At 41.5% G+C, this 27,687-nt stretch overlaps 1 protein-coding gene across 6 annotated transcripts in view; it reads right to left on the reverse strand.

Moving 5' to 3' along the window:
• Positions 1-9,024: 9,024 nt before the first annotated feature.
• The window catches only part of TADA2A (transcriptional adaptor 2A), a 53,156-nt gene continuing 34,493 nt past the window's right edge, over positions 9,025-27,687 (reverse strand). For 3 of the 6 annotated variants that reach the window (XM_072779593.1, XM_072779594.1, XM_072779599.1), the window contains 8 exons: positions 26,242-26,305; positions 23,378-23,421; positions 19,223-19,333; positions 17,662-17,733; positions 14,348-14,480; positions 13,343-13,386; positions 11,221-11,294; positions 9,025-9,896 (listed from right to left, as the gene is read on the reverse strand). In XM_072779593.1, coding sequence (XP_072635694.1) covers positions 9,711-9,896; positions 11,221-11,294; positions 13,343-13,386; positions 14,348-14,480; positions 17,662-17,733; positions 19,223-19,333; positions 23,378-23,421; positions 26,242-26,305 — 728 coding nt within the window. In that variant the 3' untranslated portion in view covers positions 9,025-9,710. The remainder of the gene's footprint in view (positions 9,897-11,220; positions 11,295-13,342; positions 13,387-14,347; positions 14,481-17,661; positions 17,734-19,222; positions 19,334-23,377; positions 23,422-26,241; positions 26,306-27,687) is intronic. The other 3 variants (XM_072779595.1, XM_072779597.1, XM_072779598.1) reach the window with 2 other exon arrangements.

Below are 27,687 nucleotides of genomic sequence, written 5' to 3' on the forward strand. Positions count from 1 at the left end.
GGGGCTGTGACGACAATGATGCACTATAAGAATTCCAAAGAACATCCTTGAAAAATGCACCTCTACCTGTTTTAACATTTGCTCTGTGTCTTTGAGATCTAACTGTCCCTTTGTGAGACTTCAGCATGGTATGAATTGTGTGGTACAAGAAAATCAAGCACTGTTCAGACCTGGCTGGCATTAAACAAAAATAGCAAAGGTTCAATGGGAAGGAAAAGGAAAGGAGGTGCCAGGTGTGTTATTCCATTTCATTTTTATCACACCCAGTCAGGTAGGTATTATCAACCACACTTCAGACATGAGGGATTGAGAAACTTGCCCAAGATTGCATTATTATTAAGTAGCAAAACAAGGCAATGACTTAGATGAGACTAATCAGACCTTTATGAGTCCCTTAGAAAGAACAGTTGCGTCTTCCATTCACACTCAGGTCTTTCTAATACACTGGGGCTGGTAATAAAAAAGCATATAAACATCATTAAAAAAAGGAAAACAGAGGGATTTTTAAAACTTTTAAAAAATATTTGAGAGAGAGCATGCACGCATGAGCAGGAGAGGGACAGAGGGAGCTGGAGGAGAGAGCATCTCCAGCAGACTCCCTGCTGGGCATGGAGCTTGACACAGGTCTTGTGGGGTTCCATCTTATAACCCTAAGATCATGACCTGAACTGAAATCAAGAGTCAGATGCTGGGATGCCTGGGCAGCTCAGCAGTTGAGCATCTGCCTTCAGCCGAGGGTGTGATCCTGGGGTCCCGGGATCGAGTTCCACATCGGGCTCCCTGCAGGGAGCCTGCTTCTCCCTCTGCCTGTGTCTCTGTGTCTCTCGTGAATAAATAAATAAAATTTTTTTTAAAAAAGAGAGATGTTTGACTGAGCCACCCAGGTGCCCCAAGGGATTTAAAAAAATTTTTTTACAAGAATATATTCATGTATTTCTTGGGGAAAAATGTTTTTTATTTTTTATTTAAAGATTTTGTTTATTCATAGAAACAGAGACAGAGCGGCAGAGACACAGGCAGAAGGAGAAGCAGGCTCCATACAGGAAGCCTGACGTGGGACTCGATCCAGGGTCTCAATCCAGGGTCTCCAGGATCACACTTCAGGCTGCAGGCGGTGCTAAACCGCTGCGCCACCGGGGCTGCCTGAAAAATGTTTTTTTTTTTTTTAAATTTTTATTTATTTATGATAGTCACAGAGAGAGAGAGAGAGGCAGAGACACAGGCAGAGGGAGAAGCAGGCTCCATGCAGGGAGCCCGACGTGGAACTCGATCCCGGGTCTCCAGGATCGCGCCCTGGGCCAAAGGCAGGCGCCAGATGGCTGTGCCACCCAGGGATCCCTGAAAAATGTTTTTTAAAGAAACTTTTAGGGGTGCTAAGGTGGCTCAGTCGGTTTAGCATCTGCCTTCCGCTCAGGTCATGATCCCAGAGTTCTGGGATCAACCTCTGCATTGCTGCTCCTCTTGCTCTCTCTCTCTCTCTAATAAATAAAACCTTAAAAAAATAAACCTTTAAGGAAGGGTAAATGAAGAAATATGATATTCCTCCTCCCCCAAGAGTGAGTTAATCACCGTTCGTAATAATACCAGAATTTGTAAGAGATACACTTTTAAGGATGTCCTGGGTAATTAACAATATTTTGTACAGGGCAGCCCGGGTGGCTCAGCGATTTAGTGCCGCCTTCAGCCCAGGATTACCTGGAGACCTGGGTTCGAGTCCAACGCGGGGCTCCCTGCATGGAGCCTGCTTCTCCCTCTGCCTGTGTCTCTGCCTCTTCTCTCTGTCTCTCATGAATAAATAAAATCTTAAAAAAATACTTTGCACAATCTACTACATCAAAGATAAAAAACCTAAACTTACTCAAGGGGAGTAAATGTCCCTGTCAATTCAAGAGCCTGAAGACTTCCCCTCTAGTTATAAATTGCTACTTAGGTCCAGTCAAGCCTCTGACTTTGTAAATGAATGGGGGAAGGGGATAGCAGAAGTTCCCAAATTGGTTAAAAGGCAACATCAAACCTACTGTGTTGCTCACCAGCTCTCTGCTGTCAGATAGTAGCCAATCTGTTACAGGAAGTTGGATGCCTCAAATAATTCACCAGACCTAAGATGTACGCATTGTTGTTGTAAACATATCTTGACTGCGAAGTGTGTCCCTAAAACCCTGGAGCAATGTGTGGTTACATCCTGGGTGCTAATGAGGGGTATCCCCTTTCACCAGAGAGAGCCCCTAAGCTCCAGCGCCTATATCCACCCCGTCTTGCCACATCTGCTGGAAATCCATGGCTTGCTTTTTTATTCCTCTCTTAGTTTCCATGGAGACCCAACAGTTTACTTTTTTCCCCCAACTCTAAGCCATGGTTATTTTTAACTGTAAAACTCTGAGCCAGGTCACAGCTGGGATCTGGAAGATGCAATGACGTCTATAGCCACCCTTCTCTCCCACAGACGCCTTCTTTTCTGCAGTTGCTGGGGGCGGAGGCACTCCTGGGAGATTTTGCTCTCAAAAGCATTTTGCTTTGCATCATGAAGTTAAACCTATGCCGACTTAGATCTGACAGGTGTCCCAAATCTGAAACCATGCATGCCCAAAACAAGGCAAAGATTTTCGTGGGGTGGAGGGAGGAGGGCTGCCAGGTAAGCCTGACGTTGCTGTCACGAATCTGTAGCTAGAACTTAGGTAAATACCCTTTGGTAAAAATACATCAAAGTGGAGATGCCTGAGTGGCTCAGCAGTTGAGTGCCTGCGCTCACTCCCAGGGCGTGATCCTGGGGTCCAGGGATCAAGTCCCGCATCGGGCTCCCTGCATGAAGTCTGCTTCTCCCTCTGCCCGTGTCTCTGCCGCTCTCCCTCTGTGTCTCTTGTGAATGAATGAATACATAAAATCTTTATATATAATATATATCAAATATATATATGTATAGATATATATATCAAAGTGCTATCCCCCTAGGGGAAAAAATAAAGGCTCTGGCGCCTGCCCCCCAGTGGAGTGGCTTTTTCTGCTGCGGCTTGCCCTTGGTTAAAAAGGGGCTCCTAGGGGCACCTATGTGGCACAGTTAAGTGTCTGCCTTCAGCTCAGGTCATAGTCTCAGGGTCCTGGGATCAAACCTCACATTGGGCTCCCTGCTCAGTGGGGACTCTGCTTCTCTCTCTCCTTCTGCTCCTCTCCCCCACCACCCGTTCATGTTCCTTCTCTCTCAAATAAATAATCAAAAATAAATATCTTAAAAAAAGAGGTTCCTATACAAGATATTGTATGGAAAAGATGTTCTACCTCTCCAAAGAGACAGCATATTCCCATGGGGCCAGGATTGGTACCGTGCTGCCCCCTCCTCCTCTACAGAGAATTCTAATCAGTCCACTCATCGCTAAGGCCCCTGGTACCTGGGAGCTAGGGTCTTTATGGCATTTCTGAGTTTTTCACTCCTTTTCAATATTTTTTTTTGGGAAAAAGCTATTGAATAACCCTGGAAATTGCCCTCTACATCTTAGACAACATCCTAAGATTGAAAATGGAAATAAAACCTAAGACACTTAGCCCCAGTTTGATCTGTCTTCTCATAGGGAACACTGATTGGGAACATTAAATTTAAGCTCCACAGTGCAGGTTCCATTAATTTTTATTTTCTTAATAAATTTTTCTGTTTTTAAGGAATTCCCTAAATGAAGGGTGGTAATAGGGAAAAATCCAAATCAGGAGTTATCTATTGTTTAATGGGAGAAAAGAGGTTAGGACACTGTAAATAATTTCAGAAACAGAGTATATATACTTGGCAGACAGCTCTCCAAGGAGAAGAGAAATGCATTAGAAGTGTCATGAGTTGGCACTTCGCTGTCAGTTCACCGAAGAAGGGTGATGACAGCGTTTCAGCATTTTTACTTTGATTAACAAAGTGCTGGTTTCTTAAAACAACTATGAGGTCTTCTCCCTTCCACACTTCCTAAGATGCTACTTCTGTTCAACATAACGCTGGACCAAGGCAGGATTATTAGCAAGCCACCTGGAAGCTTTCTGCCACAGGAGACCTCAGGGGAAACCAGCACAAGCTGAAAAAAAAGTGTTGCTTGGTTAAGAATGAGAGATTAATTCAACCAAATAATTAGTGTGGTGCCACAGAAGTCTACCTCCTGTGCTCCAAAGTAGAAAACAAGTGCATCAGACTTAATTATCCAGCACTGAAAGACATATAACAGGTCTGGGCTGGCAAAGGTTAACCATAGGGCTTGCAAAGACAAAGGGAGGTACATCTATTAAATCAATTTTTTTGTAGGTCTCAAACCTCAAACCTCAGTTTGGGGTTTTAAACCTTTTAATGGTCACTTTCTAGATTCTTGTCTCAATTTCCTCATTATTCCTACTCCTTACTGGGAAGAGGATCCAGTACACAATAAAAAAAAAAGAAACTCATCCTGACAAAGGAATTTTAATGTCAGATTTAAGATATTCACCCTTTCCTTAAATAACTTTTTAAAGATTTTATTTATTCATGAGAGAGAGAGAGAGAAAGAGAGAGAGAGAGAGAGGCAGAGAGAGAAGCAGGCTCCATGCAGGGAGCCTGACATGGGACTCGATCCCAGGTCTCCAGGATCAGGTCCTGGGCTGAAGGCAGCACTAAACTGCTGAGCCACCTGGGCTGCCCTGTTTCTTGACTTGGAGGCCTGGTCAGTCAAATCAAAGAGCAGTTGATACTCTTATCATGGCACATCTCAACTGACAGAAGCCAATGCAGTAGGCAAAACTCAACAGAAAAAGAACTCCTCTCCATTAGATTTAGAAATTGGCCTTCCAGGGACGCCTGGGTGGCTCAGCAGTTAAACGTCTGCCTTTGGCTCAGGTCATGATCCTGGAGTCCCAGAATCGAGTCCCACATCGGGCTCCCTGCATGGAGCCTGCTTCTCCCTCTGTCTCTCTGTGTGTCTCATGAATAAATAAAAGATTTTAAGATTTTAAAGATTTTATTTATTTATGAGAGACACAGAGACAGAGGTAGAGACACAGGCAGAAGCAGGCTCCATGCAGGGAGCCTGATGTGGGACTCGATTCTGGGACTCCAGGATCATGACCTGAGCCAAAGGCAGACGCTTAACCGCTGAGCCACCCAGGCACCCCAAATCTTCAAAAAAAAAAAAAGAAAAAAAAAAGAAGAAGAAGAAGAAAGAAAAGAAACTGGGCTTCCAGACTTCAGACTTCTCAAATTATTCACCTGTCCCCACTTCCCAGCCCCCAACCCCTCAAAAGCAGCAAACTAAGTTCTGGTACATACTTCATGGATAGGCTACCTAGATTCCAAAATACTAAATGCTCACTTACTGTTCTTGCAAGATAAGTGCCTAAGTCAGCATGCCCATTACTATCCTATCCAGGCTGCTCTGACCCTGATTACAATTAAAGATCCTCCTCAATTCTCACTTACACTGCACTCAGAAGAGCTGGTTATTGTGCCTGATTGAAAAGAAATTCTTAGTTTCTACACGAGGCTACAGCCATGGCAGTGTCCCGCTGTACCACAGATGGTCCTTCCTGGTGGATCATATGGAAGTTAACCACATCTGGCTAAGCAAACTGGAAAGGAAAGCAAAACTTCCAGATCAGTCAGTGCTTCCTGAACCAAACTTGAATTTTTAGAAATTCAAACAAGTGAAAACAAACAGGTCCGTGTAAGTTGTGGGAACTTTTTTTCTTTTCTTTTAAAAGATTATTTATTTGACAGAGAGAAAGCACAAGCAGGGGGAGCAGCAGGCAGAGGCAGGGGGAGAAGCAGGCCCCCTGCTGAGCAGGGAGCTCAATGCAGGGCTCGATCCCAAGACCCTGGGATCATGACCCGAGCAGGAGGCAGACTAAGCCACCCAGGTGCCCCGGTGGGAAGGCTTTTTGTGTTAACAATAATACAGTTCATATCTAAGAGGTACCCACAAGGACATCCTTGATAGTGCTACTTAGAACACATTACCATTCTCCTGCCCAGAGATAAGTGGAAGAGTGTTACAAACCAGTTTTGTCAAGCTTCTTTACAATTTGGGGTTCTTTTTTAGTTTGAGAGTGAGCGAGAGAAAGTATGAGCCGGGGGAGAGGCAGATGAAGAGGGAAAAGCAGACTTCCTGCTGAGCAGGGAGCCCATTGTAGGGCTTGATCCCAGGACCCTGAAATCATGACTTGAGCCGAAGGCAGATGCTTAACCAACTGAGCCATCCAGGCACCCTTGGGTCTGATTCTTTACACTGGAAATTTTAGTTCTCTTTATTACCTATCTACATATTTCCTAAAGCTAGAGTGACTTATCAACTGGAATTTTCTTGTTGTTGATGAATGTCATTGGTCTTCTCCCCTTTCTGGCTAACCACAAGCTGGTTTCATGATTCAAAATTGGGAAGCTTGTTCTTATCTCACAGCAAGGACTGGTTAGTTAGCTGATTTCAGATTTAAATGGGCAGGGAGGGGAGGAGTTGGGGACCTGTAAACAAGGATGAAAACTGGAACCCAAAAAGGAGATAAACCATGGGGTTAGTTGGTCTCAAGAGAGACAGTCTAGGGGCACCTGGGTGGTTCAGTTGGTTAAGTGACTCTTGATTTCGGCTCAGGTCATGATCTCAGGGTCCTGGGATTGAGCCCCACCTCAGGCTCTATGCTCAGCGTGGAGTCAGCCTTGTCCATCTCCCTCTGCTCCTCCCCCCCCCACCCACTCCAATGCTTCCTCTCTAAAATAAAATCTTAAAAACAAAACAAAACAGTCTAGATCTTTGAGCATGCAAAGGGTCAGGACATGGAAAGAAATTTGATCTCTAGGGATGCCTGGGTGCCTCAGCAGTTGAGCATCTGCCTTTGGCTCAGGGCCAAAGGCAGTGATCCCAGAGTCCCAGGATCGAGTCCCGCATCAAGCTCTTTGCATGGAGCCTGCTTCTCCTCCCTCTTCCTATGTCTCTGCCTGTGTCTCTCATGAATAGAAAAAATCTTCAAAAAAAAAAAAATAAATAAATAAATTTGATCTCTATTTTCTACTACTGGCAGAGAAGGACATGCCTAAAATTCCAGAAGAAACCTTGAAATTTAAATTACAATAAAAATTTCTAACAGTAAAGTCTTTATTAATATCACTCAGTTTGAATAAGTGCTCCCTCTTTGGAATGATATGGACTAAGAGAGACCTTGATTAGTGTAGTTGGTTTATAGCCAACTTTGTCTAGCAGCAAAGGGGAAGAAGGATGGAATATGCTTTTAAGGCCCTGCCAGCCCTGAATTTTTAGTAAAAAGAAAGGCCTTCCTTTGTGATATGAACAGGGAAGGAAATAATGTATTTAAGTCAGCCACATCAAATATCAGCAAGTGCTTTTCTATTATAAGCACAAAAAGATGGCAAATCAGTGACTGGTGAGTAGCCCTTACCCAAAATATGGCCTGACCTACCAGGGATTCTAGGTCATAAATTTTATACAGTTGGGTTTACCACAGTCATAATCCTACTCTCTAAACTATAGTCATTTGAAATGACAGGCTTATTTCTCAATCAGTATTTTCAACCAGGCCATTTTCCTCATCTAATCTAGATCCTCACCCCCTACTCCCATCAGTTTTTTCAGAGTTTGACTGGTTCCAAGGTTTCTATCACACTGTCTTCCTATCCTCCTACTCCTAGCTACCCCAGCTGCCCCTTGTGTCCTTGCCAACTGAACCTCTTGGCATCATTTTCCTCGCTCCCACTGCTACCTCCACATCATCCTCCACCTACTACGTCTGCAATAGTCTACTTCCATCTGCCACTTTCTCTCTCTCTCAATCCTATTGCCTCAAGAGCTCACCTCTCCCAGGGAGCCTTCCTTCATCAAGACTAAGGCCTCTACAACAGACACCACCTAACCCTGATGTCTAATCTATCCCCAATTTTTTTTTTAAGATTTTATTTATTCATAGAGTAAGGGAGAGAGAGAGAGAGAGAGAGAGAGAGAGAGAGAGAACAGGGCAGAGGGAAAAGCAAGCTCCATGCAGGGAGCCCGATGTGGAACTCAATCCTGGGACTCCAGGATCACACCCTTGGCTGAAGGCAGGTACTAAACCGCTAAGTCACCCAGGGATCCCCTATCCCAAGTTTTTAGAACAGGAACTACCTTTCAGGAACAAGAGGCAATCCCTTTATAATCAAGTAGGGGTGATGGTGGTGGCAGAGCACAATTTCAAAGAGATACGATAATGCAAAGAAAAGATGGCATTTCCACAAGCCACCCTTTTTCAAGATTGAAGTCTTCTAATTCCCTCAGATCCTAAGAGTTTCCTTTTCATTTGCAACCCCAGATAAGCCTGCTTGCTTTTTATTTAAGATTTTATTTATTTATTCATGAGAGACACACAGAGAGACAGAGGCAGACATAGGCAGAGGGAGAAGCAGGCTCCATGCAGGAAGCTGGATGTGGGACCTGATCCCTGAACCCCAGGATCACTCCCTGAGCCAAAGGCAGACACTCAACCACTGAGCCACCCAGGCACCCCTAAGCATGCATATTTAAATGAGGCAAAAAGTTTGAACAAATACTTCCAACAAAGCCTATAATATTTTAATTAGATATGTTGAATGTTGAAAGAATTAAAGAATCACTCAGCTCCTGGAGGCAATTTATACAATTTTGAAGTTATTTCTATATACAGTTTTGTTTCTAACAGAAACGGGATAACCATGACTTTGCATTTAGTTTAATTGTGGAATGGTTTGAGGATCAAGTTTCAGACATGGTGGGGTTACTCACCCTCATATCTAGTGAGTCCCATATATGAAACTGCTTTACTTTTGTTTTAAAAGTAGCTTTTATTCCAGGCTAACCTGTTACCATTAAGAGATTATGGTTCAGGTCTTAATCCAAGCAAAGCCGAGGTTAGTTGTGTCATCTCCATCCTCAGGGGCCTGGTATTCTGGGAAACCCAGGGTAAGGACAGGGTGACTCCAGGACACACGTTAGCAGAGACAGCGCAGCATGATGAGGCGGGCATTCGACACCCTAAGTGTGCTTTAGTTACCAGAATACTTGACACACCCACAAATTAAGTAGCAAAACATTTTAATCCATTAATTCTAAAAATAACAGAGACATTTTATATCCGGTGCCACCTCCTCAAAAATCTACTGCAGATTCGACAGTCAGACTGCAAAGTACAAAGCCAGACATTAAAGGGAAAGACATAATTTGGGATGAGACCATCAGGGAGAGATTTTCCTCCCATTTGCTCATAAACGTAAGCTGTCAGTTTAAAAAAATCCCCAGAAGGAGAGAGAAAGCTTTCTCATGCTCTATAACCCTTTTCTTTATTTTAGATCTTTCCGTAACGTTTGAAGGCAAAACATATAATGAGAAAACCAGCCTCCCAAGTACAAAGATGTGAGCCGGACTCCCAGGACTAAAGATTGGTTCAAGTTCTATTTCTACCAACACTCTGATGTGAGGTACTATGGTTCTTGTTTTAGTTACAAGAGGTGTTGAGAATAAAGGCCCACTCACATTTAATAATAGCTTATCTAGCACATAACTGCTGCACAACACCAACAACAGAAGTGTTTTAAAGTGGGGTGGAGAAGAAAGTAGATGTTAATACAACTTAGGGTTCTCTTTGTCCTTCCTCTTTTTACAACAAGAATTCAGCTCAGAAATGAAATTCTCCAGAATGCCCATGCTGTTGTTTGGCCCAGCACATTCCAAACTTGTGATTTCTGATCCCAAGCCCTCAGAGCCTTAGGCTTTAGTGATGTATCCTTCTCGGATGAGGAAATCATAGATTTTCCGGGTTTTGTTCACATCTATCTTGATGAGTGCTCTCGCCTGTGCCAGTCTTAAGCCTCCTTGCTTGTTACATTCGTTCAACAGAGCAGATTTGTATTCTAAATAGGCTCCTGGGACCAACCTCACCATCTGACAGAGCTGCAAGACACGGCAAATTTAATAAACATTAACATCTGTCATTCTCATAATTTAATCCAGTAGGTATAGCCAAAATAAAATTTAAAAAGTGACATCAACCTCCAACTATTTATAGGAGCTGCTGGGTGGCTGGACCACATTCCATTTAGTCTCTTCCTTGGAGAGAATATTCCCTGACAACAGACACTTAGGAAGAGAAAACCAGAGTCTGATGCTGGGAGGGACTTTAGCACGTGTCAGCTGGCTCACCTGGGTTTGTCAAGGAGCACAAGTATGTGTCCTGAGCAGCAGCCTGGGTCCACAGAGCTCTCAGCCCAGCACATTCCAACATAGCCAGTCACGGAAGAGCCACAGGGCATAGTAGGGGCGGGGGTGCAGATACTCAGATTCCCAAGTGTGAATCACATTTTTTAGTATCAGCATAAAGTAGCTGTCACTGCTTTTGTGATTACATTTCCTACTTTGAAGGAGAAGGAGATACAGAGACCTCATGAAGAGGCTACTTCAGCTGCTAAAAATCTACAAAGCTGGCTCAATCCCAGTCCACCTGCCATGGCACCCCACAGCAATAAGCAGCGTGAGGTCACTGTTTGTGGGTAAGGATAAATACTGCTTGAAACTCTGGGCCACTTAATACTTGACTCAGAAAGGCCCGTGACCTTCATCAGCAATAGTAGTTCCCCAACTGTTTCCTGGGGGAATAGTAAATAAAAGACTAAAACAGCCCCTACTCCATGACTCCCCTTACTATCTGACCTACTAATGATATGGAGTGGCAGATGGGAAGATTGATCTTGGGAATCGTAAAAGGAGCACATGAAGAACAGAAGAGGGTTGCTCTTTTGGAATGGACTTCAGAGCTATGCACATTTTTTTTTTTTTTTAATGCTTGAGGATGACCCTTTTGAGGCAGCCAAAAGTAGTATGAAGATAAGTCTGATGATTTTAGTGGAAAAGAAAAGTAGGTCATGGCATTTTTAATCAACATTAGTATATGACTATATGTGATGATAAAGTCCTTTCTTCATGACTTACATGTATGCTATGGAGACAATTCTAAAAATCTTTTAAGTCATGGTTATATTGTTGGAATAATGTAGAGCTTATCAAAGTGACCATTCTAACAGGAAATGACCATTTTCATATATGAGATACTGTAGGTTTATAAATTTACAATTTCATTCACATGAAGCACTTAGTACTAAGTATCTGGTACATGGTAATGCTCAATAAATGATAGCTGCCATTATTTAGATTTATATATACTAATCATTCTAATCTCTCTCCTCTAGATCCCCGCCCCCCCCCCCCTTTTTTTTTTTACCTCCTTTTCTTTTTCATTCAGCTTCTCTGTGCCAGGAAGGCCAGTGAGGTTCAAGGGTGGTGCACTTCGTCTACCTACAGACACAGAAAAAGGTACGTATTTCATAGGAGTGACAATTGTGAAGTAACAGTCTACTGCAGCCAGGCTAGTTACATGGTCACCACGCCCAGCTGTAAGAAATCTCTACCCATCACCCCAGGCCTCAGTCCAGTTGGCAACATGGGGACCCCAATGTTCACCTGAAATTACTAGTGGTAATTCATGTGCCCTTTGCTCTGCTAAAATACACAATCACATATACCTTAGCAACCCAGTTGCTACTCTTTCCGACCCAGTAAGATTCTAAATTCTAAAGCCCAGATGTCACCTAGTGAAGAAAGGTCATATGCTACCAATCCTGACAGCTGATGAATGGAAATAACAAGTCCACAGGAGAGACACTTCCCAGCCCTCACCACTCTGCCAGGAGCAGGAGGCAAACACCGTAATTAACCACATACCATTTGCCTTCAGATCAAAGGCAGACTGTTAGGCCAGCAAAAGGCCCTTCTTATTTATTATGTGAGGGAATATCTGTTCCTTCCAAAGTAGCCTGTTTACCTGAAAGATCCACTCAGAGGAACAATGAGCCATTATATGGCAAACCAGAAGCTGAGGTGTACTCACATACTGAGAAAGAAACCTAAGCATGAGGTCACTGCCCAGGATGGGAAGTTTGATGCACAAAATTTTTTGCTTTGGTTTTGAATGTATATTTGGAGTTAGTGTTTAGTTGGGAGATAGGTGGGCTGAGTTAGGCAAAAGAAGATGTAGAATCATTTTTAACAAGTTTCATGGGGGTTGCCTTTCAGGGGGTGGAGAGAAATAGGGAGGGACTGTTACAGGCTGCTCTGCTAGAAAACAGCTTCTCTGTGGAATCAATAAAGGGATAAGGGCTTTTCCATAGCCAATAGGCCTGGCCTTCCTCTAAATGCTCAAAAAGGGAGACTAAAATCATTTGGTATCTCACCAAAGTTACCAGAGGCTAGGTTGTAACAAATGATCCAGGATTGCTACTTTGCACTGCCTGAGGAGTAGCTGAGAACAGGAGGAGAAGGAAGGGGTCTCCTCAACCTAAATACAGGGGATGAGAAAGGCTAACACCTGCTGAGGAAGCCACAAAGAATAAATGAGTAGAGATGGTTCAGAAAACACAAGTACCATTATTAGTTATCACTGTTACTATATTTGTTATTCTATTTCTGTATTTAGACTCGGGGTGCAGAGTTAGAAGTAAGTAACTCGTAAAATAAAGTTTGGATTTAGCTGTCCTGACCACTCTCTAAAAGACTTTTTCTCTTTTAAGTATTAAGAAATAACCACCTGAAACAAAGGAATCATTTTTAAAAAAAGAAGTAGCCTTCTCTGAGCCCTGTCTAGATGCTGAATCTGAGAGATTTTGAATGGGATCACAAAGTTTATTGTTTCAAGTTTCCAAAGAATGGTAAAACTGCAAGTGGGTCACCTTTTTCACTAGGCCAGTCTCTACAGGGGAGTGGTCTGTATGTTCTGATATGGGAAAGTGGCTAATCTAGCATATGGAGCAGGGATGAATAATAACTGGCAAAGAAACACAACAATTTTGGATCAGAGCTCTATAACTCACACCACCTCAAATTACCATTCATCGATTATCAAGCATCAAGGATTGCCAGATAACATATGACTTCAGCTGGCTCTGAAAACTAACTTCAAAATAAGGGCATACCCAAACAGGTAATAATAACAGAAATACCTCAAGTCTCTAACTTATAAAGAAATCCTTGTCTTTCTGCTTAGGATACAAAGGCTTTAATTTATCCTGTGAGACAAATCTCAAAATCTGTGGTAAATACAACCACAATAAACTGCTCATTGGTAAAAAAGAAAACACCTCTCTGGAGCTCTTTCTTCCCTGTCTCTGAACTCAAACCCTGATGATAATCCCTATCTGGCCATGATGATTCTGAAAACTTGCTGAGGTTTACATACTGGGATACACTTACTTACTTACCTGCTCTGCCTAAGCACTCTGCTCCCACAAGGGGAAGGAACTACTGAAAATGTGATAATCAAGACTTGCTCTAGCCTGAAAAATAATTACCTGAATTCGAAGCCATCGGAACAGAAGGGCTCAGGCCAGAATCACTAAAACAAAGAAGAGGAATTTAAAACTTATGTCACACCAAAGAAGGCCATTTCCAAAAGCCCATGTGGGACTGGGTGTCATTTATCCAGTTGGTTACTTTAAAGGGATGCAGAGATAGATGGCACTGTTTTATAGGATACCCCGCTATACTAACCAGGAAGTGTCATCTGTAATATGGCGTGTAAGAAATCACTTGGATTTGTTAAGAGCTCTTAATCTGGAACATCCATGGAGACTAAGGACAGGGACATGATTTGCCAATTGAAATAGTTCTAATAGATAATGGCGGGGAGAGAGGAAACATGGGGGAGGAGTTTACTAATTTTTTTTTTAAAGATTTTCTTTATTTATTTGAAAGAGAGAGAGAGCACAAGCAGCAAAGAAGAGCAGGGGGAGAGGAGAAGCAAACTCCCTGTTAAGCAGGGAGCCCAACCCAGGGCTCAATCCCAGGACCCAGAGATCATGATCTGAGCCAAAGGCAGATGGTCAACTTGAGGCACCCTGCAATTTACTAATTTTTTTTAAAATTTTTATTTATTTATGATAGTCACACACACACACAGAGAGAGAGAGAGAGAGAGAGAGGCAGAGACATAGGCAGAGGGAGAAGCAGGCTCCATGCACCAGGAGCCCGACATGGGATTCGATCCCGGGTCTCCAGGATTGCGCCCTGGGCCAAAGGCAGGCGCCAAACCGCTGCGCCACCCAGGGATCCCTCAATTTACTAATTTTTAAAAAGAGGATCAAAGTTAGCAAAGAAGGCCAGCTATGTTTCTCAAAACTGTCAGTACCACAGTGTTTCTGAGATAAGACTACTAAAATTAGAATTTGGAGTTTTTCTAGTTATCCAATCATTACTACTCTGCCATGTGGGTAGGGTACCCATGGAAATGTCTGAAACTACATGGAAAAGCCAAAGCATCTAAGAAGATGCTCATCCTCCCTGTACTAATTACTCACAGGTCAGCTTGCCGGCGGAGCCACTGCTGGCAAGCACTGCTGTCCTGGATGTACTGGAGAACTTCAGAGAGCATGGTGCGTTTAAGGCGCTCCTCCTCTCGAGTCTTCTTGAGGTGGTCATAGGTTCTGGCACCTGAGTGTAGATAACAGCATGACTGCCAATGACAACACAGCAGAGCTAACTGAAGGGCTTTCTAACTGACCAGCAATTCGCCTTTTTGGGGTTTCCTTTGTAAAACTGCTTCCCTGGCACCTGGGTGGCACAGTCAGGTAATCTTGGTTTTGGCTCAAGTTAAGATCACAGGGTCACAGGATTGAGCCCCATGTGGGACTCTGCACTCGATGGGGAGTCTGCTTGAGATTCTCTCTCTCTCCCTCGATTGCTCTCACTCTCTCTAAAATAAATCCTTAAAAAGATAAAACACAATGGAATTGGGATGCCTGGGTGGCTCATAGCCGTTGAGCACCTGCCTTCCGCCCAGGGATTGAGTCTCACATCGGGCTCCTTACATGAAGCCTGCTTCTCTCTCTGCCTATCTCTCTTTCTCTGTGGGTTTCTCATGAATAAATAAATAAAATCTTAAAAAAAAAAAAAAAAAAAACCACACACAATGGAATTGACAATTCTTCTTCTCTTTCAACCACTGGGTACAGCTGTGCAATGTGGCTACAGATACTTGCACTAACTCTCCAGGTCACTCATGTGGGTATAGGTGATTTTCTGGTTTTTTAAAAGATTTTATTTATTTATTCATGAGAGACAGAGAGGCAGAGACATAGGCAGAGGAAGGAGCAGGCTCCCTGCAGGGAGCCTGATGTAGGACTCGATCCCAGGATTCCAGGGTCACGACCTGAGCCAAAGGCAGAACCACCGAACCACCCAGGCGCCCAAAAAGATTTTATTTATTTTTTTAAAGGTTTATTTATTGAGAGACAGCGAGAGAGAGAGCATGAACAGGGGGAGGGGCAGTGTAAGAGAATCTCAAGCAGGCTCCACACTGAGCATAGAGCCCCATGCCAGGCTTGATCCCATAACCATGAGATCATGACCTGAGCTGAAATCAAGGGTCTGATGCTTAACTGACTGAGCCACCCAGGTGCCCCCATTTATTTATTTAAGAGAGAGAGAAAGAAAGATTGAGGATAGGGGGAGGACCAGAGAGGGAGGGAGAAAGAAACTCAAGCAGACCCTGCACTGAGGGAGGAAGGTAGACAGAGGGCTCTATCTCAAGACCCTGAGATCACAACCCTAGCTGAAACCAAGAGTTGTATATTCAACCAACTGAGCCAACCAGGTGCCCCCCATAATTATTTTTTTAAGAGCAACATGATTTCCCCTAGTTTGAAATCCCTTTTTTGACAAGAAATTATTATTATTATTATTATTTTTTAATTTATTTATGATAGTCACAGAGAGAGAGAGAGGCAGAGACACAGGCAGAGGGAGAAGCAGGCTCCATGCACCGGGAGCCCGATGTGGGATTCGATCCCGGGTCTCCAGGATCGCGCCCTGGGCGAAAGGCAGGCGCCAAACCGCTGCGCCACCCAGGGATCCCTGATTATTATTTTTATTCTCTTTCTAGCTTTAAGAAATTTGGGAGCAAAAGTGCCAAAACAGAAAAGTACCAAAAAAGTTAAGAGTCACTCATGATTCTACCCCCAAAAAGTAACTAACTCTTAATACTGTCATATTTGCTTCCTGTCTATTTTTTTGTTTTTCAAAAGTTACACAAGTGCTATCTATATACATATATCCTTTTCTTTAAAAAAACAATTAAAATTACAAATAAAAACAAGTTCTAAAATAAATAAACAAATAAAAAATAAATAAATAAATAAATAAAAATAAAAACAAGTTCTCATTGACTAGCACTATTCCTTTCCCCTCTTTCCTAGACACAACCAGTATCAGGTAATCAAAACCTGGTATGAGTGTCTTGTTAAACAAAGGTTGCATGGTATCTTCACGTTAACAAAGGTGTACAAATTCCAAAGTACCACACCAATGAGTTTCAAACCATGGTACATAAAGTCCTAAGATACAATGAAAATACCTCAGGGGTTACTGTGAAGAACAAAGGCACCACCATGTACTGATGGTTCTGCGTTCTATGTATGACCTGAACCATCAAACTTCAAAGTAGTTCCACTTTCATCTTACTTATAGATTAGGGCTCTATGTAAAATTTCATTTTGAAATGGTTTCATTAAAAATAAAGAATCATTACATTAGATTGATTTACACCCAACAAGGCTACTCCCCATGGGTAGTAGGTGATAGCTTTCAACCAACAGGAAGGAGGGAATGCTAAATATCTTTCCAATAAAACAAGAGAAACCACCACTTATTGAGCATTTACCCATTGCCAGGGACTATGCTGTTTTTATGCATTATCTCTAACTTAATCGTTTTACTAACTCTAAGAGACTTGGAAAATTGCAACTTGAACAGAATTACAAATCTGGTAAATAGGAGAGTCAGAATTCAAACCCAACCTGCCCAAGTCTAGACCTCAAGCTCTTAACTACTCTAATACACTGCTGTCTTTTATGACCTGGCTCTATTACAAGTATCTCTTTAGCCATTTCAAGCCTTAATTTCTTCATTACACAGAAATAACAATGCCTATCTCAAGTTTGTTATGAGAATCAAATGATAACATTCAGGGGAAATGCTAAGTGTTGGGCCTGGTGTATGATAAATTGCTATCTAGATGTTAGCTGCTATTAATATAATAATTATTACTACCTCAAGTAACTGGGATGCAAGCACATAGAGCCATTTGAAGCTTGGTTAATACAAATGATCAGGGCAGCCCCGGTGGCACAGCGGTTTACCACCGCCTGCAGCCTGGGGTGTGATTCTGGAGACCTGGGATTGAGTCCCACATCGGGTTTCCTGCATGGAGCCTGCTTCTCCCTCTGCCTGTGTCTCTGCCTCTCTCTCTCTCTCTGAATAAAAAAATAAATAAATCTTAAAAAAAAAATACAAATGATCAGACCATGCATCACAAAATTTTAAAAGACTGAGACTAAAAATTAGAACACAAAATCCTTTTTTTGGGGGGGGCACAGCAGATTCTCAAATCTAAAGGAGCACCTCTCTTTTGTCATCACTCTTATTTTACCTGAGATGATCCATATAATGGAATTTATAAGAATTAAACAGATGAGTCTTTACCGGAAAGACCACTCATTCCCAAAAGGGAAAGCTTGTTTTAAAAAAACCCACATCACTTCAAACAGAGACTTCCTCTTTGTGTTTAGAAGAGACTTGCCCCCCAAACAATGTGTAGCTTAATAAGCACACTTACTACAAAAATTGGTGATGCCTGCTGTCCTGTATTCCTGGAGCCTCTTGATTTCCCTTCGGAGTTCAAATTCCACTGTTTATCCCAAAAAGAATGAAGGAGAAAAATTGGAAAAACAAAATCATCATCAGTAAGCACTGGTGCTGTTGAGTATTTTCAGTAATACTGCCTTATACAAAAGACAGGGCAATTCCATGTGAGGAATCCTATTATGTTAGTGACATCTCATTAGAAATTTTACTCAAGAACTGAGAAAAATCTACTCTAGCCATCTTTTCGCTGCCATCTCCAACTGGAAAAAGCAGCTGGAATTGTCTCCCAGAAAACATACAGTAAACTGGCTGAGTTCATTTAGCTACAGAAGTAACAAATATAATTTTCTTAAACAACTAAGTTTCCCTGCTCTATTTATCCTCTAATAACAGTTTTATCCACGTAACCAAATTCTTTTATAAAACCTGTCTCTGCTATTACTTGATGTGGTCCTTTTGCAAGCAAAAGACAAAAGCTCTGTGCTCAAGTCCTAGATAGTTTCTTGACAGCTTTTCTCCTATAGGAACAAAAGAGCATTGTTTTCCATAGACCAAAGATTTCTTCCTCTGAGTGCACAGATCAGGTTGCAACTACTTGGGTTATTATGTGATAGAACATTCAAATTTGAGTGCTTTGAAACAGAGGATGAAGGAAGAGCCTGGACAATCCATTGGGTGTAGTTCTTTAGAGTGACACATAAACCAGGGATGGCACAAACTGGGGCAGGAAGTAAAAGATCAGTCACCTAGTACAAATCACAAAAAGAATGCCAACCAAACAGGGTGTTTGATGAGGACAACCGACCTGGCTCAGATAAATGCCTACAATGCCATGCAAGAAATATTTGCATGATGAGAACAGGACAAGAGCCCTGGTAAAGCATTTTCCCCAGGACTAAATTTGAGGGTCAAATACACAAATCTTGTGATGAAAAGGTATAGACTAAGCCACTTAGTCCAAATTATTTTAAAATGTAAGCCTTATGGCCTTAACAAACTTTAATTTTTTATAGTGAAAAATCAAATGAATTCTCTCAGACAGGCAAAAAAAAAAATGGCAGAAGCACTGGGGTGCCTGGCTGGCTGAGTCAGTTGAGCATGGACTCTTGATTTCAAGCCCCAAAGCCTGGGATTTGCTTCAAAATAATCCAGTTGAGGGTGAGAGAAGAGGGGGTGATAAAAATGAAAGTGGATTGGTCATGTATTAATTGCGGAGCTGGGTGATAGTTACATGGGGGTTCATTACACTATTATCTCTACCTTTGTATATATTTGAAAACTTCCATAATAAAAAGTGAGGGGAGAAACTACTAAACTACTGCTTAGCTGAGAAAAAGGAAAGCTACTGGGCTTTTTAACTCCTTCTCTTCCACCCCTGAAGTCCCAAATTTAGTTCAAGGTAATAAAGGGGAAGAGAAGACAAAAATATCCATTTATTTATTTATACAACTTCACCTAAAACATACCATTTTGTCTATTTATATCAACACACACAAACACAAATATTTGCACAAGGGTTAAAAAGCACCTACGTGCATGGCTTTCAATGAACTTGTCGTGCTCCACTGGCCCCACTATCCTTGCAAATCGCCTCATTGTTTCGTAAAGGTCTTGGACTTCCTTGGGATACCGTCGTTCCATTACTACAGAAAAAATAAAACACGACCATGCCATAGAAAAAATAAAAATCTCTACATTCTCATTAAATGGAAGGACAGACACTATTCCTAACCTGACTAATTTACCCATGACAGGAAGCAAACAGGAAAGCCAACAATGCAAAACACTAATCATAAAGATAACAGCATCACAGTGACTATCACATAGGGATATTGTTATTCCTGGAGAACTGAAGATCATCTGCATTACTGAACAGCCTGTGACCTCCACACCTCAGTCTCTTAATTTGTACAGGGGCAGGGACTGCTGGTAGTAATGGGAAAGACAAAGGTAGATCATGCATTTTTAGGAACAATGTTGGGCAAAATTTCTGGTATTAACCTCTGCAGGAAAACAAGGGAAATGCAGACACAATAATCCATCTAGAAGAGGCAGACTAGCCTATAAAAAATGTGTGATCTCTTCCATATCTACTAGAAATCTCCTTACCAACACATCCTCAAGTGAGACATTTATTTCTTCACTCTCTATAAGGGTCGTTTTGCCTTCCTCTAAGTACCACAACTTAATTTACTACTAATGAAATTATATTTTCATAACTATCATCCAAGTAAATGGTCATATATACAGGGTAGCCACAGTCAGTAACTCTGAGGATCACTAATGACCACATCCCCCCACCCCACTTTTTTTTAAGATTTTATTTGTTTATTCATAAGAGAGAGAGAGAGGCAGGCAGACGGAGAAGCAGGCTCCATGCAGGGAGCCCAATGTGGGACTTGATCCTGGGTCTCCAGGATTAGGCCCTGGACTGAAGGTGGCGCTAAACTGCTGAGCCACCTGGGCTGCCCTAATGACCACATTCCTAATAAAAAGTACTATCAGCAAAGAAGATGGGGAGTAAAACCTACCAACAATAAGTGGTAGGTTGGAGTAGCCAGGAACTGCTACTTGGTCATTTCATTCAGATGAACTAAGCTGAAACTTATTAGGTGAGTTAATCAGTAACTAAGCTAGTTCTGCTCACTTCTAGAGTATAGATACATGCTTTCCATTATGATAGTTATTTAAATTAAGTCCTCTTGGGCAGCCCAGGTGGCTCAAGTAGTTTAGCACTGCCTTTGGCCCAGGGCCTGATCCTGGAGACCCAGAATCGAGTCCCATGTCAGGCTCCTTGCATGGTGCCTGCTTCTTCCTCTGCCTGTGTCTCTGCTTCTCTCTCTCCTCTCTGTGTATTCTCAGAAATAAATAAAAACAATCTTTAATAAATAAATAAATAAATAAAGTCCTTTTTTCAGCTGAATCTCTTCCCTTGAAAGAGAGATTCTTATCCACAAAGTTCAGGTGCTGATTTCATGGGCAGCCACTGATTATTTTCACTACCAAAAAACCCCCCACAACCAAAAGCAAAAAAACACCCTACAAGGATAGTACAGAAGAATTAGGAGTAATAATTTTAAATTTGATGGAAAAAAAATCCTCTGCCTACAATATTAAGGTCACATACACTCACTATAATGGCAATTGAAACCTCTGAAACCACACTGCGAAGCAACAGAGCCTCCTCTCAGCTCTATACGTACAAAATACAGTTAATAATCAGGCTAAACTGGGAAGCCTGGGTGCCTCAGCAGTTTAGCACCACCTTCAGCCCAGGGCGTGATCCTGGAGACTCGGGATCGAGTCCCATGTCAGGCTCCCTGCATGGAGCCTACTTCTCCCTCTGCCTGTGTCTCTGCCTCTGTGTCTCTCATGAATAAATAAAATCTTAAAAGAAAAAAATCAGGCTAAACTGATCTCTCTTTACCAGCTGAGAATAGAACTTATGTGAAAATCAAGGTCTACAATGAGTAAAGGTCAAAACCCTATTGATCTTTGATTGAAAGCCCAGGCATTCAGACACAGGAACCCACTACTGTAGCTACCAGAATATGACCAATGATTGTCTATAGAAAGAGCAATGAAATCTGATCCTCAGTTATTTTTGCAAGCCAACAGTTCTCAATGAGGATGAAGTTAAACAGGCAAGGAAATGCTAGAAGGAATATAAATTGATAGAACCATCTTTTGGAAACCAATCTGGTAGCATATGTCAAATGTTTTTAATGATCACCTTCTTTGAACTATTAACTCCACTTTTAAGAATCTACCTTAAAAAATATTCTAAATATATATAAAGCTTCATTCACAAATTCATCATAGGATTATTTATAAAGATTCAAAAAACTAAAAATATACTAAATATCTAGTAATATAAGTTTAGCAAATTATATACTTACATATATATAAATATACAATATATTTATATATTAACTATTAAGAGTGACATCTTCAAACCACTATCACTTGAAAAAGTATAAATGGAAAGTGAAAAAAAAGTAACATACTTATTTTTTTATCACAACTATATTAAAAAAACACTTAACCCATGACTGGCTGACCTGAACCCTATAATGGCACAGGGTGCCAAACTCTATTGGATTCTATCAACTAGGATACGAAGGACAATAATCATTAGGTACTTTTACAAAAAAAGAGTATTACGACTTAGAAATATTATAAACATTTATATAAATATTGTAATTATTATAAGATCATCATTCTTACTTGCTAAACAAACTCTAGAGTGTAGAAGAAGAAAAAGTACAGGGATACTTTCTGCTCAGCCCTAGGTATCTTCAATACTTAAAACAGTAAGGTCAAACAAAGTGTGCATTCACTTAGAAGTCATTATAGTTTTACTATCACCATCAGACAATGCTAGATGTCTTATAATTGTTTGTCCACTACTATGCAAAATAGAGGTTGCCTTTTCAATAAAAATGTTTTAACAACCTGATGATCAAGGTTATGTTATGTTTAACATATAGTTCCTACCCAGTTCCAGAAAATGATCCATTAATATTTATGCTGTAATTAAATTATACTTTTTTAAATGTTTTTTTTTTTTTAATTTTTACTTATTTATGATAGTCACAGAGAGAGAGAGAGAGAGAGAGAGAGGCAGAGATACAGGCAGAGGGAGAAGCAGGCTCCATGCACCGGGAGCTTGACGTGGGATTCGATCCCGGGTCTCCAGGATCGCGTCCTGGGCCAAAGGTAGGCGCTAAACCGCTGCGCCACCCAGGGATCCCTATACTACTTTTTTTTTTTTTTTTTCCTATACTACTTTTTAAGAAAGGAATTATCATACAAGTGTTGATCATATGTTAATGGTTTTGAGCTCTCACTATGTAACATAATTGCCTTGAAGATTTCTTAAAAATAAAGATATTCAGCCCCGGGTGGCTCAGCAGTTTAGCGCCGCCTTCAGCCTGGGGTGTGATCCTGGAGACCCAGGATTGAGTCCCATGTCAGGCTCCCTGCATGGAGCTTGCTTCTCTGTCTGCTTGTGTCTCTGCCCACCCCCCGCCTGTGTCTCTCATGAATAAATAAGTAAAATCTTTAAAATAAAATAAAATAAAGATATTCTAGGACTAACCCTCAGAGATTCTGACCTAATTAGTCTTGGGTGATACCTAGGCATCAGAATTTATTTATTTATTTATTTATTTATTTATTTACTTACTTACTTACTTACTTATTTATTTATTTATTTATTTATTTATTTATTTATTCCAGAATTTTTAAAAGTTTCCTGTATGATACGCTGGAGCACCTCACTGGCTCAGTCAGTAGAGCACATGACTCCTGATCTTGGGGTACTGAGTCGAGCCCCACCTTGGGTATGGCGATTACTTAAAAAAAAAAAAACAAACTATATACAAGATGCTAATATGCAACTTGGATTAAGAACTACTGATACAGGGTGGCTCAGGGGTTGAATGTCTGCCTTTGGCTCGGGTTGTGATTCCGAGGTCCTGGCTTCGGGTCCTGCATCGGGCTCCCCACAGGAAGCCTGCTTCTCCCTCTGCCTCTGTCTCTGCCTCTGTCTCTGTCTCTGTGTCTCTCATGAATAAATAAATAAAACCTTAAAAAAAAAAAAAAGAACTACTGCCACAAATGATTTGTTCAAAACTGTTCAATAATGTTGGAAGAAATTTTAAAATAAAGCAGCTAATACTTACACTGAAACTTTCTAAGGTTGATTAATCCATGGTCTCTTATAATTCTAGGATGAAAACAACAATAATGTTTATTATAATTAGTTTCACAACTAATAATGTCTTCCACATGCAGCTTTTACTAGACATCTGAAACACTATGAAGTGGAATACTCAGGTTCAAAGTTATCACTCCCCACAGAGTTCTGAAGGGTGGTAAGTCTGCTAACACAGGGATCCCTGGGTGGCTCAACAGTTTAGTGCCTGCCTTCAGCCCACGCCTAGGATCAAGTTCCACGTGAGGCTCCCTGCATGGAGCCTGCTTCTCCCTCTGCCTCACTCTGTGTCTCTCATGAATAAATAAATAAAATATTAAAAAAAAAAAGTCTGCTAACACAATTTTAGGCTTTCAAGCAGCATATATTTTTCCTTTCCTTGGACATGGTAGATTCCCAGTAACTGTGCTGGATGGGTAAGTGAGCACTCAAAAAAATTGAAAAACGGGGGGGGGGGGTGCCTGGGTGCTCAGTCGGTTAAGCCTCTGTTTTCAGTTTGGGTCATGATCCCAAGGTCCTGGGATCAAGCTCCACATCAGGCTCCCAGCTCAGCGGAGAGTCTGCTTCTCCCTCTCCCTCTCTCCCTGCTCATGCTCTCTCTCAAGTAAGTAAATAAAATAAATTTTTTAAAAATTGAAAAACAAAGGGATCCCTGGGTGGCTCAGCAGTTTAGCACCTGCCTTTGGCCCAGGGCATGATCCTGGGGTCCCGAGATCAAGTCCCGTATCGGGTTCCCTGCCTGGAGCCTGCTTCTCCCTCTGCCTGTGTCTCTGCCTCTCTCTCTCTCTCTGTGTCTCTCATGAATAAATAAATAAAATCTTTTTAAAAAATTGAAAAACATGTCTATAACTTGGAATGACACAGAAGGGAATCAGTGTCCGTGTCATAAGAATTAATCTATTCGATTTAGGGAATTGAGAACAGTCATTTAAGAGAAATGGCTAAACCATAAAAGGGCACTGTGATCACATCCAACATTTACAAGTATACATGTTTACATTCACATAATGCTTTGAAGTTATTTGAAGTAAGTACTGTGCTGGTTTAATGGGAGGGCCCCAACATAAGATCTAACAGCAACCTCAACCACTGAGTTCCAAGATACTGTCTAGCTCAAAGTATGTTTTAAGCAAAACAGAATTTAAGTAAACCAGGCAGAGCTGTGGCTGGAACCTATGATTTGGATACCACAGGTATTCATGACTAGTAATGAAGCTTCTCACAGGGGCAGCTGGGTAATCTTTTCCAACACTTGTCAGAAGCTAACTTTCAGCATGCTTTACTTTAGGTCACATTTTGGTCTCTCGAGAGTGCCTCCCAAGTCCTATTCCACTTTTTTTGTTGTGATGTCAGTGTTTCCAGTAACACCCTGAGAACACACACACACACACACACACACACTCTCTCTCTCTCTCTCTCTCTCTCATACCCCCAGCATACCCTTCCCTGAACTGTTAATAGTCTCTATAATAATTAGGCTCCGCTCTAACAGGGGTCTGGGATCCATAATTTCTCAGGCTGAATGTATGTTTTTTGTTCTGCTGCAAAGAGGAGTAACTGAGAGTGTCTGAAACTTGTGTAAAATTTCTTTGAAATCCTTCTAGACAAGACTTCTCATAAAAGTGAGTAATTAGGGGATCCCTGGGTGGCGCAGCGGTTTAGCGCCTGTCTTTGGCCCAGGGCGCGATCCTGGAGACCCGGGATCGAATCCCACGTCGGACTCCCGGTGCATGGAGCCTGCTTCTCCCTCTGCCTATGTCTCTGCCTCTCTCTCTCTCTCTCTCTCTGTGTGACTATCACAAATAAATAAAAATTAAAAAAAAAGTGAGTAATTAGAATGAGAGCATTAAAAAAAGCGTAACAATTTGATAACACCTTGAATTTATCTTACTCCTTTTTTCCTTAGTGTACCCATATTATTTAATGATCATCATAACATAAGAAAGGGTAATAAGAAAGGGATCCCTGGGTGGTGCAGCGGTTTAGCACCTGCCTTTGGCCCAGGGTGCGATCCTGGAGACCTGGGATCGAATCCCATGTCGGGCTCCCGGTGCATGGAGCCTGCTTCTCCCTCTGCCTATGTCTCTGCCTCTCTCTCTCTCTCTCTGTGTGTGTGTGTGACTATCATAAACAAATAAAAATAAAAATAAAAATAAAAATAAAAATAAAAATAAAAATAAAAATAAAAATAAAAAAGAAAGGGTAAGAAAGGCAACTCCGGTGGTGCAGTGGTTTGGCACCGCCTGCAGCCTGGGTATGATCCTGGAGACCTGGGATCGGGTCCCGCATTGGGCTCTCTGCATGGAGCCTGCTTCTCCCTCTCCCTCTGCCTGTGTCTCTGCCTCTCTTTTTTTTTTTTAATTAATTAATTAATTTATTTATTTATTTTTTGTCTCTGCCTCTCTCTCTGTGTCTATGAATAAATGAATAAAAAAATCTTAAAAAAAAGGGTAAGAAAAACCCAAAAAAAGGAAATTTTTTTTTAAAAGATTTTATTTATTTATTCATGAGAGACACAGAGAGAGAGAGAGAGAGAGGCAGAGACACAGGCAGAGGGAGAAGCAGGCTCCATGCAGGAAGCCTGATGTGGGACTCGATCCTGGGACTCCAGGATCACGCCCTGGGCTGAAGGCAGGCACTAAACCGCTGAGCCACCCAGGCATCCCAAGGGAAAGTATTATTATCCCCATTTGACAGGGATAAATTAAGGACCAAGGAAGATAAGTGTCTTTCTTGAGGTCACAAGACAAGCTACAAGTAGAATGTTCTTATGGGTTATATGTGGTCAGTAATCCATAGCTGAAAGAAGGCAGGATGGTTTTCTATACTTACTTTTTTCGCCTTTGTCTCTCCTTTAATCTGGAATGATAGATATCTACTACAGCCATCTTCAGAGCTAAAAACGAACACACACACACACACATAGATATAAAGCCAAGACAAAAATAAATCTTTTACCCAAACTGTCCTAAACTTTGACCTCATATTGCTAACTATTCCACACTCACTGGCTTAGGCAATTTGTCTCTTAGAAACAAAATATCTTATGATATCAAACTTCTTTGTCAGTAAATTACAGTGAAGTTCTTTTTTTCTAGGTATGTATTTATATGGCATTACCCTATAGACAATAATTCTGCTTTCTACCGAACACCTCTTTTGGCCATGCCTTGTTATGTATATTACTAGGTTTCGTATAACAGGAATCTGAACTTTGGTCATACAGGGTTAGAAATTGCATCTATTAGAGTAGTTATAAAAATAAATATTGACTGGGGTTATAACCTCACAGGAGTTAGGTTCAGGAGACAATAACAAAAGAAGATTGATGTGAATAAGGTACAGCAGCACTTTTCAGTTGGGGAGCAACAACTACTTAGGGGATAGTTTTGCATTCAGTAGTGAAAAGTTCTACTAAATGGCCTAACAACCCCAAAGCTATGCTCTGTTTTGTTGCCCACATCCCAGTCCTTTCCTGGCTTTAGTCTCCTATTAAAGACACAGGGAATTAGGAGAAAAGAGTCAGTAGACAGCAAAAGGTTTCATCAATACAATAGTTGTGGTTCTCTTTCTTTCCCTGGCCAATTTTTCCAGCTTCAGAGTTCCTCAGGGTTCTGTGCTCATCTTTCTTATCACCCTTCACTTTATTCCTAGAAACTTATCCACTTCTATGGTTCCACGTACCATCGAAATATAATCTCAAATTCAGATATTTATTTGAAGCTCCAGACCCTATCTGGACATCTCTACTCACATGATCTTCAATTACAAACTTGTACTCTACCTCTTTTCCAAAACTCTGCTAAGACAAATCAGCCTGCCTGTCCCTCCCCTCCCTCCATATCCAGTCAGTCAGTGAATCTTACCTATATTGAATGCTTTAGTCTGTCTCAAATTCATCTCTTTGTCCCTAATCCTATTCCTTAGCTCAGGTATCTTGTCTCACTGAGATTATGGCATGTACTCATTTAATAACTCCATTCCTACCTTATTCCAATTCAACCATTCAAATGGTACCAGGGTAATGTTTTTAAGCATAATCTGATGGTGTATTTCCTCTGCTGACAATTTTTCAGTGGCTTCCTATCCATTTACGGGAGTTCAAACCCTCACATGTTATATAAAATCCCTGATGTCTTGAATCTCCCTATCTTCCTAGGCTTGTTTCCTACCATTCTTTCATACACCCTATACACCATGTGTGTAAAACAATATGCCCTAGGTTGCAAAGCTGCTGAGTACAGAGCAGGGATCCAAACCAGACAGTCTGGTTCTAGA

This window comes from Canis lupus, chromosome 16 (assembly GCF_048164855.1).
Source record: "Canis lupus baileyi chromosome 16, mCanLup2.hap1, whole genome shotgun sequence".
Lineage (NCBI taxonomy): Eukaryota > Metazoa > Chordata > Mammalia > Carnivora > Canidae > Canis > Canis lupus.